The sequence below is a fragment of the Argiope bruennichi genome, chromosome X2 (genome assembly GCF_947563725.1).
Source record: "Argiope bruennichi chromosome X2, qqArgBrue1.1, whole genome shotgun sequence".
Lineage (NCBI taxonomy): Eukaryota > Metazoa > Arthropoda > Arachnida > Araneae > Araneidae > Argiope > Argiope bruennichi.
Window position 1 is genome coordinate 21,863,342 of NC_079163.1, and position 23,730 is coordinate 21,887,071.

Sequence of the window (23,730 nt, forward strand, 5' to 3'; positions counted from 1 at the left end):
ATATATATATATATATAATGATATTTTAATTCTAATTTCAATTTAATTAATTTCCAAGATTTTATCTTAATTTAGCCCATAGTAACTTCATTCAAAAAATATTCTCTTATTTCGTGATCCAATTCTACTTTCGGTTTAATTAATTCCTCTGTAAAACTAATGCGCCATCAGTACTACGTATCAAATGAGAATGACACTTTCGTTGTCCTTGTCAGAGGTCAAAACATGTATTCCATCTGCACGTAGCCGGAAATCCTATGTTATATAAGACTAGTGATCATTTTGTTTCGCGCTCTTCTTTACTTTTGCTTTTGTGACGAGCTGCGTCTGCTTGTAAATAAATTGCTTTCCCGAGATGGATATTAAAGAGAGAATAAAACGAAATTAAAAATACAACGTCTCGTCTATGTCTTCAAACCTGCACTCTGCTCCAACCAAAATAATGTTATATATATATATATATATATATATATAATCTTCGCAATAATGGGCCTTAAAAACTAAATAGGAAAGTTGATAATATGCTTAGGTTTAAGCAATCAAATATGCAATGCAGAATCGGTAAGTTCGATAAGGCAGATAATCATATTGGAAATACTATGCAACACTGTACGTTATTTAAGACACTTCACCAAACCCAGACATGAAACTTTACTAACAGGGTGTTTAGCGGTAGGTAAATAGCTACTGAATAAATATTTGTATAGCTCACTATGTTTGAACTATAATAGTTTAATGCAAACCGGATACACGAAATCCTTTCAAGGATAGAATCGATCATTATAACTAATTAGAAAGCCAGTCTTCTAAGTTAAATATTAACATCGACATAATGTCAATTCTAATGCCTTAATATGCTTCAAAATGTTGTTTAGAATTAAATTAGATAGCAATTATTATATTTGTTTGCAATACTTGTTTCATAATATTTAAATTTACATTGATTTTCTATACATTACATTCAATGTGCTTTCTTATACTATTTTAAAATAAAAGTTTCATGTTGATATATTACCTTTCCTTTCTTTTTTGAATTCTTTCATATTTTTACTTATTTGTTTTTTTTCTACTTAATAAGCTAAATACAAATTTTTGAAACAAATATTAGTAAGTTTACCTTTTAATAGACTGCGTATGTAATTCGTAATTGAATTAATAACTGAATGTTCAAGGACAAAAAAATTATTCATATTATGAAGTCTAAATAATTACAGGAAATAGACTGTATATACAATCCGTAAATGACTTAATAACTAAATGTTCAAAGACACAAAAAAATTATTCGCATTTCATATTATAAAGTCTAAATAATTACAGGAAATAGACTGTATATACATAGTTACAGTTCGTAAATAAATTAATAACTGAATGTTCAAGGCCAAAAAAAAATATTATTCGTATTCAATATTAAAAAGTCTAAATAATTACAGGAAATATAATAATTTAAATAAATGCTTGAGTTCATTTACAGCTTTTCAGATTGATCAGTTTACTCATGCTTATTTAGCCTTTCAAGTTTATTTTTAGAAATTTGAACCCACTCTTCTTGTAGAAGTATCTCTGTCTTTTAAAATAAACACCAAAGGTCTTCTTGGCGTTCGAAAAACATGGATCAGGCTTTTCATTTTTATGTTTAGAGAACTAGAGGAAGTCACGTGGTACCAGATCTGCTGAACAAGCAAAATACACGAGGTTTTTCTTTTGCTCCAAAAACTCCTTTAGTTTCTCCAGTGTGAGAGGAAACAATTCCGTGGTGAATCACGAGTATTCTCGTCTTGCTCGAGTCCTAAAGCAAGCATCCAGTGATAGGCTGACATCACCGAACCTATCAGAAGCGATTATCTTTTATCGGGAATAATTGGCTTACTGGATTAATCGAAAATCTAAAAGAAAGAAATAATCTTTTTCTTTTTCTATTGCTTATTGTTCTTGTGATTTCATTGGAAGGTGATTCCTTTTGATTTCCTTTTTTGACCTTTTCTTTTTAACCATGAAATGACTCCACTGAGTTAAATCCTGAATTGGATCGTGAAAGAAAAGAAAAATAAATCTTTTCTCTAAGCAGTTGAATTAACCTTTTATTATGCATTTAACAATTAAATTGAATAAAAAATTGCTTCTAAAAACACACTTAGGAACTTTTTAATTTTCTACTTAGTAATATTTAATCTAGACTTCATTATTATGAATATTCTTAAATATTTAATCGTGGTCATTTAGGAAGGGTTGAGCGTAAGACATTAAAATTAAATTTAATTAATTAACTAATAATTAGAAATACATATTTTTTTAATAAAAATTTTTAATGCGTAGATTTATCTCGCGTCAAAGAAAGTTTCTTTTTTCACCAAGATATCTTAGTTGATAACATTCTTCCTAATTTAGAGAATGATATTTTGTACAAGATGATAAAGGAAAATGTGCTCTTGTATACAATTAGCATGTATATATTACGCTTAAAGCTATTAATCGATGAATATGAATAATAAACGTAAATGTGATTAATCGATTTATCACATTAATCGGATAGTATTAGTATTAACCGTAGTCATTATTAATAATAACTTATAATCATATTGACCATAAAATATATATTGCAACATAATTATGGATATAAATATCTTGGGAACACTGATAAAAAATTATATTATACCATGAATCTCTGTTTTCTTCTTTTTTGCATTTAATACATGATTTTTTGTGTAAAGATCATGAGACACATATGGTAAAGAATATTCAATAATTCATATTGCTCCTGTAGCACTTCATAAACTTCTTTCAGAGATTATACATACAAAAGTACTAGAGGTTCATACTTTTTAGTATGAAGCTTTTCCTAAACTTAATCGTAAGCTCTTTTTTACAGTAATCATTGGGCTTAAAACTAAACCAGACTCTAAGATATCGATATTTCGTAATATTTATAAGAATCATGTTTCTCAAATCCGTACACATCGAGGATTAGATATTTCCATCAAGTAAATTTTATGATCTATTTTATTTGCTATAAGAGAAAATCTGTATGAGCTTCTTTAATGCACTACTTTGTAGAAAAATTGGCTAATAACAGCAGTGCATCTGAGAGAAGAAGGGTACTGGAAAATCTTATATACCATGCATAATTATTTCGTTTACAAACATATGTAACTCGGAGTTTTGAAAGATATTTCACTAATAAATATTAATCTTTTCTAGGAAACAATCATAGACAACTCCATAGTATAGACAACTCACACTGACGCAGAATAGCTAAGAAATTCGAGATACTAAATAAAGATATTAAATGGATGAAATGCAAAAACTTTCATTCATTTCTGGGTCAGGTTTGCATGTCTTGATCGATTTCAAACCATTCATGCCACAAAGAAATTTGATAATGCGAAATACAATATTTGTCCAAAAAATATCCAAATTTATTTTTTAATTCATGTTAAGATATGACAATATCGCATTCATTTTCTTCAAAATAGGCCTCTTAGGCTGCCTTATAATAAATACTCTTAACAGTTCAACCATTGTTGATGGCAGTCCTAGAATGAGTCTTTTAGGATGGTGTGCAGTAAGTCTGTGATATTGAGTAATGAATTCTCTTGATTGAAACCTTGTCCTTTCACGGATATTTTCTGTTTAAGAGAAAACCAAAAATCCCACGGAAATATGGCAGAAGATTGATGAAGCAAGGGTAAATTGTGTTAGACCAAAAAAATTTGCATCGTACCCATAACTGAACCCTGAAACCTAGAACTCATTATCATTCACCACTTTTTTGACGAAACTGGGATCACTTCTGAAAGTCTCCAACAAGCTTTGTGAAATCTCCAAACGGAGTTACTGCTACTCAATCGTTAATAGCTTTGGTGGGAGCTTTGTTGAGATTCTTTAAAAGATAAATTCTTTTGAAAAAAGGGAAAGAACTTTTCCAGTGTAAATATTCAAAACGCCTCCAAATTTTCTGATTCAACACCCTACACAACGGAATCCTCACATAGTCAATGGCTATCTCAAAACTGATCATGACGACTTACCAGATCGTTCTTCATTAGAATTGGGTAACACTGTACCAACTTGATATTTTCTATCAGACAGAGACTAAACATAATAAGAGTATCAAATAATTAGTATCAATTTTTGGAATCGATTGATAATCTTCTCGACCTCATTCGTTTTCAATCAGGTGAATACTATATCAATCTGATACTATTAGGTCAATGTAGCCTATCAGACAGAGACTAAGCAGAATAAGAGTATCAAATAATTAGTATCAAATTTTGGAATCGATTGATAATCTTCTCGACCTCATTCGTTTTCAATCAGGTGAATACTATATCAATCTGATATTATTAGGTCAATGTAGCCTATCAGACAGAGACTAAGCAGAATAAGAGTATCAAATAATTGGTATCAATTTTTGGAATCGATTGATAATCTTCTCGACCTCATTCATTTTCAATCAGGTGAATACTCTATGAATCTGATATTATTAGGTCAATGTAGCCTAATTCACCGTACTGCCTCAATGACTCAATGAGCATATGTCATGTTTTTTTAACTATATGTATAATTCCAAGTCATTTTTATCTTTTACCCTTTGCAATGGTGCACATACCACTGAAGAATCCCCAACTTTTCATTTACTAACTATATCAACAAAGCCTCTCCATTCGCCTCTTGCCCCACCTATCAATCACAGACAAAATCAAGGTCATTGGCATATTGTCATCAATATATCTTCCAAAGAAACCAAATCTCTATTTGAAATCATATTCTTATTAGTTTCAGCTACCAGTATCAGGGGAAAAATCGTTTTCTGACTGTATCAAGCAGAAAAATATCAAGTAATAGTATTTGATACAATCGAGAATCAGGATCAACTGTACCTGATACAGAAAAACTGGGTATCATCCCAACCTTACTATCAACTCCCCACAGATGGGCTCCCATCTCTTCTTTATTTAAGTGGTAGCAATTGGTAATATCTGTTACCTTTTGGGAGCGTTCCCACTTGAGAATTGCCAAGCTTTGCACAGTATTTAACGAAACTGCGTTATTCAAGTTTTTGTTCCTTTTTTTTTTTTTTTTCAAAAATAAATGTCCGACAACGCTTACTTACTTAAATTATCAACTGTCTGTCGGCGAGTGAGGGCTGCTGCGGGAATGAAAAAAAAATCAGGAATATTCATTAGTGTCACCTTTGTGCTTGCCACGCGTACCTAGCTTGATTAATGCACAAAAATAATGAAGTTCGAATACTTTCTGAAGAAACATTAGTTTGAAAGTACTCTTGAAAATAAAATTATAAAACATTTCAGTGATCTCAGTTTGGATTTTAAAAAAAAAAACAAGTTCATTTAAAGTTTCAAAATCAGTTAGCATTAATAATAAAAAATAACGTTTTGTACTCTTTTATTAAGCCTTAAATGCCTGATGTTACCCCATTTTGTCTTTTAAAATATTATGAAAATAAAATTACAGCCCTAACGGGTATTGTTGTCAATAAGATAAATATTGAAATATCTATTAAATCAATTTACAACATATAGATGGCACCGCGAGAGCTGATGAAAAACGTAAATAGATTTTCATTTCTGGTTGCATATCATTTTTGTTATGTTTGTATATTTAAAAATACCCTATTTTTTTCTGAAACGTTGAAAATAAAAATTTCTTCCTGAATATTAAGGTATTTATGGCTGTATTTATCTGTTTTTGAACATTTCACTGTCAAATATTTATAGTAGACTGTGTGTTGCAATTAGCAGCATAAAGCTTCGTAAATCATAGAGAATTCTGCACTTTTAGTTTTAAATAATAAGGTTCGAATGAATTTAAAAATTAATGATAAAGTTTTAAAATTTGAATGTAATATATTTTATATTTCAGAAATAATAAAGTTTTGAAATTTGAGTTTCATAACTTTTTATTTTATATTCAGGATTAGTTTTTAGACAGAGATTTGAATTTAGGTATTCAAAGTGTAAATCTGTACGTGCCATTTTTTTTTTCTTTAAGTCATTCATCTGCTGTAATTTTTACGATATTTCTCACCTGGTATTTTTCGAAATTCCTCAAAAATGGTGTTTGACTGAAAATTAAATAAAAGAATTCAATAATAACTGGTGAAATAAGGAAGACGTATGACGTATGCATCCATATTCAGAATAAAATATATTTGCTCTATATTCGGAGTAAAAAATTGAGGTGAAAATTCTCAAATTGCAAAGGATGCACCGAAATGAAATGTGAAAAATGCGATGTTGGATTTTGTTTTAATAAAAATTTTAACTGTTTCGGAAAATGTCCCATAATTTTTAACTAATATTATTTGTCATTATTATAAAATAAACACTTTTTTGTATTCCTGATTAATTTTCTGATAGTTTGCAATAAAATTTTGTTTTGGTATTAAAAATGAATTATTTTCAAAAGTAATTTGGGAAATCATAATTCTTATCAGAGTTCTTAAAATTCAGCTGTGTAGTCTAGAATCTTATCAAGGATTTTTTTCCCCAATTAAAATCTAGTGAAGTCGATTGACAAAAAGCCAGCTTTTAGCATGAGCCATATTTTTAGTCTAAGGGATGTGATTTTTAAAACATTTTCTCATGATTTTTTTCAGTAAATGAAACTCAAAAAAGATTTTTAAATCAATTTTTAAAAAATCGTCTGTTAAATGTTAAACTGACATGTTTTATTCTTTTTTTCTATAGTTGATTTTTTTTAACTCAATTCCTCGAGTGGTAGAGTTTTCCACTTGTGTTTTCTTGATGATAGTAAAGTATTTTAATATTAAAAAAAATGTTTTTATTTTCAATAAGAATAAAGGTGCTTTAGACAGAAATCCTTTTTATGCTACATTTCTTCCTTTTTCTATTCACAATTGCGTTTTCAAAAACAATGATGCTAATTTTTCCATTTGTATATTTTATTCAAAGGTCATTTTTCCCCATAATTGTATAAAAAATGTCATCTCCTCCAGGTTTACTGGGAGGCAGGAGAGGAGAGGGGAGGGGAGGGGAATCCCCGAGGCCTGCCGTCCCAAAATAAATAGGGGGAGGAATATTGAGTGTGTAAGGAGGCTCACATGCTGTTACTTTTCCCTGGGGGTTGGCTGGGCACTCTGCAACCGTGATTATTTTAACTTTAGTTGTGTATTTCAGACAGCCGTCTATTCTCGATTAGAATCAGGTACTTCTATGCATTTCTGTAAGGTAATTCAAAAGAAATTATATGCAATAAATAAAACAATATATGAAATAAAACAATATTGATTCATTTGTTTCGAGTATAAAAAAATTTCGTAGAGATAATATTATCATTAAAAAAACTATGCCAACCTTCTGATATAAAAAGAAAATGCTGTAATATGTCTCATGCCTTTATTGTTACAATTAATACATGAGGAAGCTCTTTGACAGTTATTTTTTTCTTTTCCTTCCTTTTATCGTTATTATATGAAAGAATCTATTGTTACCAATGCAATGTAATAACCCAAATTGGACTTTAAAGAACGGGAAGATTTTTTACTATTGTATTTGCTTAAATAAATATATTTCCATGTTGAATGATTTAATGATTAAAATCCTCTGTTTAAAAGGAATTGTTGAATCCTTTATTTCGAGCCGCTGATTCTTCTGAAGATCCACAGAGAATTCCGATAACAGCTCTAAAGCAGCTATTTTTACTTCAGTGCTGCCATCTAGTGTCAGATTTGATGACTTCAAATTATACAAGACAAGAATGATAACGATTAAATATTATAACTTACAAACGTTTCCTAGCACTTTCTACCAAATCTTTTAGACTTTCTTTAACAATAGTTTAGAATTTTATCAATGGCTAATAACTAAAATAATTATATTCACGTAATTTGTTTCTTGGGAAACTTTTTTCTTAACAGGCAGTATAACAATTCGTTTGATACTGAAAATAAAATTTCAATTTTTGAAATTTTTTTGTGACAGGACTGTACTGCAGGGACGCAAATAATACATTTACAATGATGATAACATCTATATATTTACTTTAAATACGTCTTAGAGAAGTAACCTAATAGAAGAGAATGTAAGTAATATGTAGTAATTCTGGAAGAAAGTTTTTATGGTGACTTAGTGACAGAGGTTATAACTGCCCGTGTATCAGTGTTAGGACGCGCACCATAAGGACAAAACATCAGTGCTTTTAATCATTTGTTACAGTAAAATATCATGAGAATGTTTTTAAAAAATGCCATTTCCTGAGTACCATTTACCCTTGGTGTATTTGTTAGATATATTGGTGTTTGTATTTTATTAATTAATTAAATTGAAATTCGCCAAGTGCCTTCCCCACCAACTCTGCCTCCGGGTATAATCTTTTTGCTCTGAAATTCTTCCTTTATGAAACGTATACATAATCTATTTAGTAGTAAAGAGGACTGTAAAACAGTTCTATGTTGTTGTTGTTTTAATTTTTTAAATAGACTTATATGATTGATACTCTTAATATGTACAATATATTTTAGATGATATCCGATATACTAGAAACGAATTTATCGTTTCGGTAAATAAATATTGTATCAACTTCAAAAGTCAGAAAGATTATAAATATAAAAAAAATGGTAAACATAATAGAGTGAAATAATATTATTATAATATAAAATGACAAATATTTTTAAGTGACAGGTGTTCATTTTAATGTTTTAAAAGATAAGAAGTTGAAATACGTTTTGCATCAAAACCATTTTATAAAAATAGTATTTAATAATCACTATTATCTCTATTAGTACAAAATGTTCTAAAATATTGCTACGATATCCTTAAGATTTTATGCAGCATTCAGAAAAGTGAACAACATCATAAAAATATCAAATAATATCTTATGCTTCATCCGATGTCCGCAAAGCTAATAAGTCTATGTTTCTATGTTTTACTGCAGGCAGTGAACCACGCAATACTGCATGGCATCTAAATCCATTTTTGTTTCAGAATTATAACCGCTACAACAATGACCCCAAATTTTTGCCGGATGAATAGTTCAATTACTGCTTCGACCAAGAAGTAACAGAAACTTGTAAAATTTACCAACGAGAAACGAATACATGTTGTTCTGAGCTATCACTTTTTTTAAATGTCATTTGAGATACTATAACGAGGAAATAAATAAAAGATTTTATTCCTTATATATAAAGATATATATAAGGAATAAAATAAAATTATCAATAAAGGATAGATGGTTTATCTTTAAGGAATAAACCTCCAAAAGATTAGCATATAGTATGTTTTATATAGCCAAGATAATATAAACTTTATAACTACTTTGCATTTTTTAAACTTTACTTTTATTATTTTTATAAAAATGGAATCTTGTAATTGAATTTAAGCATAATTGATTGCTGTTCTAAGATTTTTGAATGTTATTCATTATGGAAGGAATTACACATTTAAATTTTTTTACAATTTATTTACTAGTTATTTAATTTTTTTAATTAAAAATACATTTAATAATATTTATGATAATGAGTTATAAACTGCATATTAAAAAACAGAAGGTTCTTAAAATTCTTTTTAGAACATTTATTTTCTTTTGCTTTTTAGCAAGTTCAATTTTCAAAAGTTCGAATTTAAAAACTGTTCTTATTGAATTTATTTTTATGTATGTTGCAACAATTTAACTCACGCACACATACATATTCTATATAAACATTGCCACAATGGATATTAAGATACATTAATAAGCAAAGTTCTTCGGAAACCACTGAAAACCATCTGTTACGTCAGATCCCTATAACGTAATATCATGACATCGGTCCTTTTTATCGACCCTTTCAAAATTTAATTCCCGTAATCTTCACCATATCAAATTGATCGGCTATTGTCGATAGTTTTCGTGGGCCTCTAAAAAAATTATTTACCTGCTTTCTTAATTTTAGGTATTCCCTGCTTCTAAATTAGGAAAAGACTACAACAAAATTGGCGCTCTCTTTCTGTGTTTTGACGTTTACCGTTGATGGCGTAAACTTAGCGAGAAGCAAAAAATTCTTTTTAAATCTTTGTTTAAAAGTTTAATCCGCATCTCTTTCATACTTAACATTTGAAGATTTAACCCTTCCTAGCACAATAGGAACTATACTTCCCACAAAATTCATCAATTTTTATCTGAACTTATGTAGATTGGCATATGTTCTGACAAATTCTTCAACAAGACAGAAACTTAGATGTTTCAGTTACTTATCTTTCACAAAATGGTGAGTCTTTATTTGTTATTTAGTTATTAATTAAACAAATTAAATTTATATGAAAAGCTTAATGGATCACTCTTCTTAAGCCGATCTCAATCCTAAAAATACATTAATATACGATGGCTAAAAAAATGGCCTTTTAAAGGGTTAATAAAAATAGCTAATGATAAAAAATTATACCATTCTCTTCCAAACAGTTTATACAATTACATTAAGTGCATACCAAAACGCTAGTGATGATGGCAGAATTTACAAAGGCTTTATTAAAAGGATGTGAACCCCTCTAGTCTAAAACAAATGTCGTCCATACACATAAAAACATCTAATAATGTTTACACCTAAAAAAATATGTTTCTGTAATGTAACTGATCCCAAAATTCCAAATATATTTCCAAAACAATTTCGATGGGAAATTTGACATATTATATAACATAAAAAAAGACTAAGATATTCTGTATTTATATAGCCTCTGTCACAATCAAAACATAGAAGTGAGAAGACAAAAGGCTATAACATACAAATCTTAAATGAATGGCAGTCACCATCACAAAGGCGGTCTTTCTGTAAACGTTGAACCTCATAAAAGCTTTTTGTAGTTATTTTAACAGTAGTTTTGATACAGGACTTGGATATAATACAGCAAATCAATAACTCGTTGCTTTTTTTATTGACTAATCTAATAGGGAATAGCATAGTTCTATGCATGTAAACATATGTAGAATTACTTGGTTATTCATCAATTTCCGGTCTTACATCCCAATTCTTATAATATGTTAGAAAGTTTTCGATTTCAAGGTTGGAGGTTTCCAGGTTTGAAACCCAATTCCAATGAATATTCGATAGATTTGTGGGTCTGGTGCACGTTAAATGTCCATTGAGGTTCCTGCAGATGTGGCATTGAAGTTTGAAGAGAGATAAGAGATACAAGTGCAGGTGTGATTCTCGTCACTTTAACACGATTCAAAATTACGAGGTCTGTCCCGAAATAGCACTCCTGTTATTTCAAAATGGGACAATGAGTCCAATCAATATGACTTTATTTCCGATAAATAAGTTATTTTATTACTTTTTTAATATTTTTGCAATTGATTGCTAATGACTAAATTTTATTCACCAGAAAAAAATAAAAATTACATGAAAATCAGGTTTGCGGGATTTGTAAGTTTTCTGTTTTATTTTAAGGTGAAAATATTCAGAAAGAATCTATATATAGCACGAAATTTTATGATTTGTAATAAAATTTCCTTAAATAAACTCAAAAGTAATTCGGTTTATTATAAAACTTTTGTATACTTTTATAAGAGTCCGTTAAAACTACTTTATCTTTAAAGAAATAAATTTCCCTATGAATTTATTTTTCAATGTTTCAAAAAGAGATTTAAATCAAGGTGTTTGGATTCAGATATTTCATGAAATATGGGGAAATATTTTATATTATTTAAAAGAATACGATTTTAAACTTTCAAAATAACCAATAATATATATATATATATATATATATATATATTCAAAACAAAGAGAATGCAAAGTTCTTCGATAGTTTGCCCCGCATGTATTAATATTTTAGAAAATACTAGTATTTGAACTCTTCACTTCAAAGTTTTCTTTTCTTTTTTCTTTTAAAAATATACCAAGTAGCATGAAGAGTAGACAAGAAAATACTTTTACACTTTTGTGACACCACAAGCTTCTAAATTTAGATAGTTTTTTTAGAATGTTTTCTGGGAATATATTCCCCTAGATGCTTATGGTAGAATACTCGACTCTGTAGTGTGGAATTTTATGTATGATACATTTTTTTTTCTGAAATAGAACTGCCGGTGTATAAATGTATGGAAATGTGAACCTGCAAGAATATTGCATTCATTTTATTATTTGCATGAATAAAGACAAAAGTTCAAAATATTTCGTATTTCTTTATTTTTCATTTATTTCCTTTGTAAAAAATATCTTTCAAATAGCAATTTATTATTATTAACATTAAATAATTGCTGTTGAATCTATATATATATATCAAACTTGAAGATTTTGGGGTGAAAAAATTGAATTTATAAAAATGTCAATTTATAGATATACACACTCCAAAGTTTTCATCATTTTCTTACAATTATGCAAGGTTCATTTTTGAAATTAAAAAAATTTAAATATAAAAAATATTTAAAGAGCTTATAACAACATTTTTACAAAATTGTTGATACAGTACATATTGAAATTATATTTTTTAAGGCGTCTTTATTTTTCATTACACTTTCTACATCTTTTACTAAATTGGATTTTTTCTTCATATTTAATAATTGCCATTTAAGGTTCATATTTAATAAAAGAAATTTAAAACTAAACGAATATGAAAGTACAGTAAAACCTGTTTTTGTGCGGTAGATAGTGACCGTATAAAATAAATCGCACAAAAAGACATTCCAAAACTTCATAAATAACTATAACAAATTATTTTTTTATTAAAGAAAAATAATTTATGCGGTGATGGAGGTAAACATAAAAATAGTCTCAGAAAATCTGTCGAAGATTTACGAAATAATGAGAAAGTGCTTTCCAAGTAAAATAAATAATTAAATTACACATGGAAACATTGTTTTTTAAAAAAATCAATTCCTTTTTAAATATGGAGAAAATTTCAAAGTGTAAATTTTTCAATATAATTCGTCGACAAAATTATGTCATAATTCGACAAAAATATGATTTATACAAAGTCATGTTTTTGGATTAGCTACTTATAATTTGTTTCTTATATTTAAAATAATCAGCGCTAACCAGTAAATGCATAATATGCAACGGAATTTGCATATATAAAATTAAACCCTTATATTATAAATATAAATCCCATATGCTTTGAGAAAAATATAGTTAATAATTTATAACCATTTCCTTTTTTAATATCTTCAAAATACAGTTTTGATGAATTTAGTTAAAGTTTAGTTAAAGTTAGTGATGAATTAAGTTTAATTTAGTTAAAGTTTAATAATCTGGATATGCTTGTATGAAGGAAGCATACTCAGATTTCGTACCTTCATTCTTAATTGGTTTCAGAACTTAGACCGAATAAACTGCAGACGCTTTAACCATATGCCTAAATTATATCTTCCAACATAAATTCTTCCTTATTTATTGGATATTTGGATATATGAGATGTATATGATGATTAATGGATTCATACTCATACTTTATTGCAATGCCTTTCAACCATCGGCAATGACTATGTGAGGGTTGCTACAGTATGCATGTATTGAAGACGAAAATCCCCCCCCCCTCCAAAAAATCATTACTGTAAAAAAAATCATGACTGTCTTCATTTGAAACTTTCCCTATCGGAATTATGTTAATGCATAAAATAAAGCATTCACTTTAAAATAAGAAAAAATAAAAAAATATAAATTACATGAAAATTTTTATGTATGATGTATTACAAATAATTGTATTTAAAAATCCACCACTCATTTGAATGCCGTCGCGATTGAAATCAATATGAACAGCCAGAGGTAAAAAGAGAGAAGCTCTGTTATATTGTGTTTGTGGCAAAGAATATATTTGGAAATGTTTCATTCTTTAGATCTAGAACAGGAATTTCAAATCTATTGCATAAACAATCCTTTCAACCATCTAGAATTTTAATATCAACGATCGTGAATTTAAATGTAGTTTTGTAGTTGTAGATCCCCTATGGAAACCTAGGATTTCGAAGCAGTTCTACAACAACAACTACTCAATATTGAACTGCTACTTTCATATTTTCGGTCTCAAGTGTACGAGTCTTTGCATACTGTCGTTCCAATTTATGCATTACTTTTTTTGTATAGGTAAGCTTGTGAAATATAAGAAGATTCTTGTTGAAAACTACAATTTCACTGGAAAATAAGCAAAATATGTGTGTGTGTGTGTGTGTGTGTGTGTGTGTGTGTGTGTGTGTGTGTGTGTGTGTGTGTGTGTGTGTGTGTGTGTGTGTGTGTGTGTGTGTGTGTGTGTGATGATATCTCTAAATCTAAAATGAAATCCTAATTGATTTTCCAATTTTTATCTTAATTTAGCCCATATTAATTTCATTCTAAAATGTTCTCTTATTTCCTTATCCAATTCCACCTTTTTTGTTTAATGAATGCAACAGAAGCTCTGTAAAATTGCTGAAATCGTCAAGATCGCACTCTCTGAGTGAAGGGATAAAAATTTGTTAATCTCAACAAATTCTTTTAAAAGATCCCTATAATTCCCTTACCTAAATCGACACGTATGAAGAAATCCCTGTATATAATGACCGGGGAAAGCTTTTTCATTCTCTTAACGCTCTTTTCTCTTTCGCTCTTGTGTCGTTCTGTAGACTGCCGTACTTCGTCGCTTCTAGCTTGTACATAAATTAAGCCTCTCGGGATGGAATAAAAGAAAGTTTAAAAATTCAAAAGAGTCTTCTCTTTCTTTCAGCACGAAACTGCTTCAAAAATATATGCTTTACAGTATCAATTATTTATTAAATAAGTGATAAATAACCCTTTATTAAGCAATAAAAAAGTATTCTTAGATTATAAATTGAAAAATAAATTAATAACAATCTAAGTGCCAACACAATTCAAACACTCCTTTTCACATTGAAGATTCAAATGAAAAATACTTTATAATATGTTAAATGGGGAAAAACGTCTCTAGCATTCGTAGCTCGAAAGAGCTTGAGTAGAAGTCGCCAACGAAAACGTTCTTATAGGTACTGTGAATGTTGTTATTTTTCTACATTTTTTTTTTTTGATCCGTAGAATGTTTACTGTTTTTAGTGCTCAATTATTGAGTAGATCACTATATTCACATTCAATTATCAACTTATTTCACCTCAGAGAATATTCAAATAGTTTGAAAATGCTCTTATTAATAACGATTATACAATTTTAGGAAGTTAACATTGAGGTAGTAAATTTTATGAAGTTAACATTGAGGTAGTGAATTTTAGGAAGTTAACATTGAGGTAGTGAATTTTATGAAGTTAACATTGAGGTAGTGAATTTTAGGAAGTTAACATTGAGGTAGTGAATTTTAGGAAGTTAACATTGAGGTAGTGAATTTTATGAAGTTAACATTGAGGTAGTGAATTTTATGAAGTTAACATTGAGGTAGTGAATTTTAGGAAGTTAACATTCAGGAAGTCAATTTTAGGAAATTAATGACATTTTCAAAATTATAAATTCAGAAAAAACGCTAATAGTGAAATAATGGATATTTCACTATTCACTATTTCATGTTTAATGGCTATCAGGAAATACTGAGATTTTTCGAATTTTATTATATATTCAATTGCTACTTTTATAAAATAATAGGATTTTCATTAAAAATTACAATCTTAGAGAAATTCAAATTCCAAAGATAATTTTATAGCTGTCAAAATCAGATAAATAATTGGGTTCCGTTTGCTCCAACTTAAAATATCGTACTCTCAAGAGACAAATACTTTAAATAGTTTGAATTTTTATTGTTTTTGTAGTTTCTACCAAAAGTCTAATATAATTAAATCTTAAAGAACGTTTTAACAATATGAAGCAAGCATCTAGAATTCTGAACAGGTCTTTTATCGTAAAATCGGAGTTAATAAACATCATTGTCATCGTAAAACGTCTCGCTTTTATTAAAATTTTTTTTTGCTCCTTCAGTTCCTGATAGTGCGCCCTGACTCTTCTTTTTGATTAACTGGGAATCTTCAGCATGAAATCGATATCCGTTACGAGGAAAGGAATAAAATGGAAGTTGTTTGCTGTCATGTCTTTGCATTTTATTGTGTTTAAAAATTTATATTTCGTTTTTGCATACTACTTCACTTTTCTCATTTGAATATAAAGTTGAAAATTCATTGGCTCATAAATATGTCATGGCAGCAATAAAAGAAGGAATATCTCTGCTTTCCAAGAAATTTTAATTAAAAGAGGCTTCCAACTTGTACCGATTCTATTCGATTTGGAAAAGGTTTTCCAAAAATAATCTATTTACTTATGGCTCAAATAAAACGAAAGCAATTAAATGGGAATAAAGAATGTTGATGATGATTAAAATCATGTTTGCTCTGGAAAATTCTGATTAGAAAAAAAGTTTCATTGATACAAGCTTTGAAAACAAGCTCTAATCAATTATTTAAATGATATTTATCTCGTCTGCCTTAAACAGATGTTTAGAGATAGGGAAGATATAAATTTCTTACATTGAATTGCTTAACTTGGAATTTAATTGAAAAGAATTTTTTGGGGGGGCGCTAGCAATAATGTAACTTTTCATTTCAATCCGAGTATTTTATTTTGTTTTATATAGTTAAAATCCTTTTAATTTGTAAAAAATAAAATTGTTCGTAGAAAGTAATATAAACCCTAATAAAGACAAAAAATGATAAATAAATTTTTTTAGGAAAATGAATTTTTGTGACATTATTCATTTCCTCTTTTACTGACATTTTCAATTAAATATGCTCCATATTAAAGTTTTGCTTTGATTTTTGATGTTTAATGCTCCGTAAATATTTAAAATATTTTTTATTACTCATATTTCTTAATGAAAATTATTTAAAATATGCTACATATTTCAGAACAAATGCATTCAAGTAGAGAATCATACAAAGAAAGAAAGAAGAATTAAAATCTTTTTAGTTTGTAAAAAATAGAATTATTCTTAGAGAGTAATATAAATCCTAATAAAGACAAAAATATTATAAATTTGTTTTCTGAAAATAAATTTTTGTGGTGACATTATTCATTTCCTATTTTACTGACATTTTCAATTAAATATGCTACGTATTAAAGTTCCGTTTTTTTTTCGATGATTAACGGTCAGGAAATATATTTAAACAAGCTTTTCTCTTTCTAATATTTCTTAATAAAAATTATTTAAAATATACTACATATTTCAGAACAACTACATTGATGTAAAGAATTTATAAAACATATAAATAACATTTATTTCATTTTTTAAAAATATTCGTAGTTCAAAAATTATTGTTATTTTATTTACATGTAAATTTTATGAATCAAAAATTTTATTTTTTTAACTCAGCTGTTTTCATTTTCAAAGAAAAGTCAAAAGATGTCGTTCTAATAATTAAGATGCATGCGACAGAAATACACACTACATTCAGTAGTTGAATAATTTATTTAATCTAAAGCGCATTTTTATGCATATTAAATATAAACTAAAATGTTGGTATTTTTGGATATACACATAACTCTGGTTTCTTAAATTCCACTTCATAAAGTAAAAAAAAAAAAAAACTGAATAATGCTGGAAATTCATAAAACATCTAATCAACGGAGTATTATTCATTTCGAGTATGTAAAAAATAAAGCATGTTTATTCACTTCAATTATTTAAGTACTGAGTTCTGCTATTTTTCATTACTTTACTCTATTCTGAAATGCAGATGAATTTTGAAAAGCCTTAATCTCATTTCAAATAACACATTATTTAGAAAAATGATATTAAGAATTTATTACTTTTATTTAAAACTAGACAAAAAAATTGAAAATACATTAGAAGCATATTTTATTCCATTATCTACTTGAATAATAAACAATATATTGCTTTCCATTTTTACTAAAATAAAAAGTAAAATCTAAAAAAAAAATCGTTATTTCAGAAAACAATATGTATTCTTCTGAATTCTTGAACGCAATTTTTATTGGATGCGTTATTTATTTATTGTATTATTCATTTGTTATTCATTTTCATTTTTATTTAATAATTGATTAGTTTTATTGATTGACCCACTACTTTAATCTAATTTATTCTTACTCTTTTTATTTTCATTTTAAAAGAATTTTTTATTATTTTTATTTATTAATAGAAAAACAAAATAGACAATCAAAATTTTATTTGTTGCATAAAGTTTCAGAGTTTGTTTAGTAAATTCATTTGTTAGAATAATTGAAAAACTTATAATAAATTATTATAATTTCGATAAAGATACAATTAAATGTAATTCGATATTTTCTGTCAAACGCGTCACATTTTTTTTTCATTCAATTTATTTCTAAATCACAAAACAGCTGAATGCAATTTCAACAATTATTCAGAACACTATTTATATTAATTTCATTCCATATGTATTTTCCCTCGCAAACGAAATTACTTTTATAATTACCGGCACGGTAATTTCCTGAAAAAGATTTACCCGAGCGCGAAACTTAAATTTCGCAGTTTCTGACAATTATCATTTTATGTGACACTCTCCCCAAGAAGACTTCGCCGAAGAATAATTGCTAACAGGAAAAAATAGCAAACCCTCCTCCCCCCTCCGTCACGTGGATGCGGAACAACCATAACAATGATCTTGGAACGCAACCTAGAAAACAATTTTTTCCCATGTGATGCCAAGAAATAGACTGGGATTTTCTACTGATGGGTCACTGGCTGTCCAATAAGTTGGAGTTTTAATGAATGACATTCAGCCCAGCTATCTCCCATTCGAAACGTAAGGAAGGGGACAGAAATAGGGAAGTTTGGGACCTGGGCCAAAAGAGCATGTAACTGCTCCTTCGATTCTTCTGTTAACTCAAAAGAGACTCGAGATGCAAGGGATTCAGACTCGAGCAACGCCATGCGACAGGCCTGTCAAGAAGCGGAGCAAGAAGAAAGGGGGAAGCGGTGGAAGTTCAAGTGAGTTTACCAGCTAAGCTCGCAAAACTGCGCTTCATTTTGATTACAGCATTTGAGTTTAAATAAAATCATTGAAATTTTAATAATATTTTTGTTGATCGTAAATTGATTTTTTTAACTAATAATTGCAGCAAACCAAGAAATTTCATTGTAAATTTTCTTCAGAGTTCTTATTTACATTTAGCCGCAATATTTAATTTTAAATAGAATCGTTAGGTTTTGTTTTCGAATTATACTTTTGATTGTTTATTCTCTCACGAAGAATTGTAGAATGTTAAGAAAATTTTTATTAGTGTAGATCTAAAGAAAGGTGCTATTAACTTAGGTATAATATTTTATTTTAAATAGATTTGTTTTTTAATTATGTTTTTATTGTGTTTGAATTGGTTTTGTCACTAAAAATTACAGAAAGTTAAGAACGTTTTATTACTACAGCTCTCCAGAAAGCTGCAATTACTTTAGTTAACAATATTTAATTTTAAATAGAATCGTTAGGTTTTGCTTCCGAATTATGCTTTTGTTTGTTTAAATTGGTTTTCTTGATAGAATTGCAGAAAATTAAAAACTTTTTTTTATTAGTGTGGCTCTCCAGAAAACTGCTATTACTTTAAGTAATAATATTTGATTTTAAACAGAATCGTAGGTTTTCTTTTCGAATTATGATTTTGTTCAGTTTTGATTGGTTTTATCACTAAGAGTTATAGAAAGTTTAGAACTTTTTATTAGTGTAGCTCTCCAGAATGTTGCTATTACTTTAGGTAACAATGTTTGATTTTAAATAGAATAGTTAGATTTTAAGTTATATTCACATTTTGTTAAAAATGGTTGAGTTTTTTTCTCTGAAAACTGTGGCAAATTAAATTTCTTGTAACATAACAGTTCTTCAAAAAATCATATTTCCTTTTAAAAGCAATACTGTTTTTAAATAAACTCGAGTGGTTTTTAGTTATTTGTTTGTTTAGTTAAAAGTTATTTTTTTAGAGTATTGTGGCAAGAATTAAGAATATATAAAAAATATTTAGATTTAGTAATATAATGAATTACATTGCCACTAATAAGAATATTTTACTCAAAACAGTAGCCATCATATTAAATTAAATTTTATTGAAATGATTTTATCTGTCAGAACTGCAAGAAATCAAAATGTGACAGCAGTCTTGTTAAATAGCAGTTTTCGAAAAATTTTCACTATTTATTTTTAAAAACTACATTTCAATTTATTTAAAAATTTCATTCAATTCCAAAAATAAAGATAGGCTTAAGAAAATTAATATTTTAAATAAATTCTTCCCTTAAAAAGATTTTCCCTTCTAAGATTTATGAGCAATTTTCGCAAATATTAACAAACAGTATTATAGAGAGACCTGCATTTAGAGTATAAAAATGTAATGACATTGAAAAATAAATGAAATTTTAAAAAATCACACTAAAAATTTATAAAAAAAACTTCCATAAAATCAGTATTTTTATGCCAGTAAGTGAATAAAATCAAAACTCTTATTACATTATATAATATGCTAGTAATAATTTTGAACCCCTATCTCTTTGAAATTCAGATTTCTCATGTATTAAAATATAATGTATTTATGTGGTACTATGAAAGTAAGAAGTAGTTAAGTATTTGTAAAGAAATGATACTAAAATATTTATGTTTCACAAATATAAACATAAAACATTGCAATTCAACTCAAAAGAGTCTTGAGAAAAATTTATTTATACAATTGAATTAGTTTTTCAAGAAAGCTTTAATTTCACTTTCATAAAAAAACCTGCTTAAAATTGTAATACATTGTAAAGCTAGTAATACACTGTAATAAAGTAAATTGTAATACATTCTTTAATTTTAATATTAATTGAATTAATACTTTCTTTTAAAAAATCTGTCTTGAAATTCTTATTTTTCATGCAAATGCAATGTATAGTCATAAAATATTGAAAGATTTCAAATATTTATAACACGTTTAAGCCCGATTTTTATATTTCATTAGGTTCCTGTTCATTATGTTAATACGTTTAAGCCTGCCTGTATTTTATGTAAATCAAGAATTCTTAATGATTTACGTTCTATAAACCATATTATGGATTATATATATATTATATAAGTTTTTATTAAATTTTAAGAAAGCAATATATTTTCTCTCATTTTTATCTCATATTTGCTTTGTAACGTTTTATATTTAATTTTTGCTTCTCATTACTTAAATTGAAATATTGACATTCTTAATCAAAAGAAAATTTTCAGCATTTTTTGCAAACAATTTAATTTTTAGTTTAAATTATGAATTCATAACGGAAACTTTAATTAGTTTCAAGGAATAAAATTGTTGCAAATAATTATCTTTATCTAATTATCTTTATTTTATATAATGCATCCATTTAAAGATTCTAATATATAATAAAAATTAAAAAGAAATCTATATACTACTATTATTAATATTACTTAACTTAAAACTACTTTCTTTTTCTTTCCTATTCTTTTTGAAATTTCTATTAAGAACTTTGAAATTTCAAAAAATTGAAAATGGAAGCACTGCAAAAAGAACTAACAATTTTTAAAAATTCATTTATATAATTTCTGATTAAAATTTCAGCAGAATTCAAATATATCACAATTTAATTCGCGTTTAAATTTCCACCTTAACAGTTATTTTCAACCTTTCACCGTTATCAACAGAATTTGAAATCGGGAACGCAATTTTCCTCTTAAAATAGTTAATGATTTGCTTCCAAAATATTTGCTTTGGGTTGATTTCTGTCAGAATAAATTAAAGCATTTGCGTGCTATGGACAACCTAAATTGTAAGCAAATTCAAAAATCTTAAATTTAGCCAAAGAAATATTAAATATTATTAAACAATATTTTTAATATATAATGTTTTATATTTGTTAAATACCGGAAGCTTCTTTTTTTTTACATTTGTTTAGAAATTATTATTTATTATCAGTCATTAAATAGAAATATATTAACAAATTTTAGTATGTTAATATCAATTGTGAATTTTAATTCAATAGATTATTTGCTTAACAATTTTTTTTTATAATTAAGTTTGGAATCTGAAATTTCTTAATGGGGTTACATGTACACAAATAAAATGAAAATTGAATATCTTTTCATATCTCATACAATCTATATAAAGTATTTTTCATTTTGCTTAAAACTGTACTCGAATTTCTTTTTGAAAACAATATATAAAAAAATCACTTTTTTGAAGGTAGCGTAAAAGACTTTTATGGCATGAATAAACCAGATTATTATATATTTAAAACAACAAACTTTAATAAATCCCTAATATTTATACTCCATAAAACTTCGATTTATAACTCCCGGATTCCTATAAAGTCTTGACTTTTCATATAAAAGCAGCTCAGTGTTGATATTAATCGTAAAAAAATGTAAATGCTTCTTCTTACTTCTAATATTGTTTAGCGTGACGCTTTTGATTTTGATAATTCTCTAAAGCATGTTTAGATAAGTCATTTTCTCTATGCAATAATCTGATGATGATACATTCCAATATGCAATCAAAAGTGTTATAAAACTCGAAAGCACCATTTTTAGGAGAATTTTTATCCTTTTCTTAAGGTCAAGGGATAATAGCTTCGTTGAAAACGCCAAAAATGTTAGACAAGCATTTTCACTTGGCAAATCCCCAGTGAGCAATGGCATGAATACAAAAAAAATATTTTGGTGCTGAATTTAACTATCAACATTAAACAAAAACAACATTATTTCGAGTGGAAATTAAATAAAAACCTACATGATCAGAATACCAATTAATTTGTTTTTTCCTATTATTCGAATAAATAAATGGTTTGTTGAACAAAACAATCAGAAGACTACGGTCTCTACTTGAAGAAACGTATCTTTATCAAATAACTTTCTCATTTTAAAAATGTATTACTTATTTATAAGATCAATAGAAAAATAACGTTTGATTAATCGTTAAATTCATAAAAAACTATTTTTTAAATGTAATAAAAAACACTACTGGATTTTTAAATACCAATAAATGGTTTGAGAGCAATAAATTGTAAAATTTAGATGTCCTAATATGCTGTCTTTAAAAATTTGTATTATTTAAAAGTTAAAAGTATTAAGATTTTTTTTTCCTCCATCTTAAGATAAATTGTTGTAATAAATAAATTATTGCTTATAAAATTGTAATTTATTTACGCGATCAGCAGAAAATTTCTTTGGTTGTTCTTGCCCAATGGTTATATTTATCGAAAAAGTAAAAGAAAAAAACACTTTTACTATTGACAAAAGTTTTATCGAGTTATTTTAAAGTAACAAATGAAACGACAGCAACAAATTGTGAGGTTTGAATTGATCTCATATGTATAAAACAGCTTCGAAGAAAAGTGAAATTAGTACTAGTTCTCTCTTATTTTAAAAGATATCCAAATGGACTATTCTTCGATTTTCTTTACTGATGTTTCAATTTTTGAATCCAGAATCAGTCCGAGAAGTGGTGTTGGAGTTCTTAGCCACTCACATATCTTCGTGTCTTCGTCCTTCTTTGCAAAGAATGAAGCTGAAAATTCAACAACAACAAGCTCTGGAGAAGAATGAGGAATCGGCAAGTAGGGCCTGCTTCAATGCATGTTCAAACCCCCTTCCCCCCGTTATTACATCCGTTACCTCTTCAATCAGACCTCCTTTCCCCAGTCCTCCGATGTACAAGGTGTTTCAAAATTCATGCAACAAATTTTAAGAGGTAGCAGAATGCAAAGTAGCAAACTGAATACTTGTACAGGGTTGTATAGTTGCAAGAAACGCGTTAAGGCAAAAATACAAGAAAAAATCACAACAAATATGGATTGGTTACCTTCAATATCGGTTACGCATTGTGCGCTAGTGTGTGCTCTAACAATTACACAATGGGAACAAT

The 23,730-nt window shown here is 27.6% G+C and overlaps 1 protein-coding gene across 5 annotated transcripts in view; it reads left to right on the forward strand.

Moving 5' to 3' along the window:
• LOC129960246 (Kv channel-interacting protein 1-like) overlaps positions 1–23,730 on the forward strand; it is a 294,480-nt gene that overhangs the window by 206,014 nt on the left and 64,736 nt on the right. Inside the window, exons 1-2 of one of the 5 annotated variants that reach the window (XM_056073516.1) lie at positions 18,577–18,838; positions 23,294–23,422. The exons of the other annotated variants lie outside the window; for them this stretch is intronic. Coding sequence (XP_055929491.1) covers positions 18,751–18,838; positions 23,294–23,422 — 217 coding nt within the window. The 5' untranslated portion in view covers positions 18,577–18,750. Of the gene's footprint in view, positions 1–18,576; positions 18,839–23,293; positions 23,423–23,730 lie in introns of those variants that run through there. 5 annotated transcript variants of the gene reach the window in all.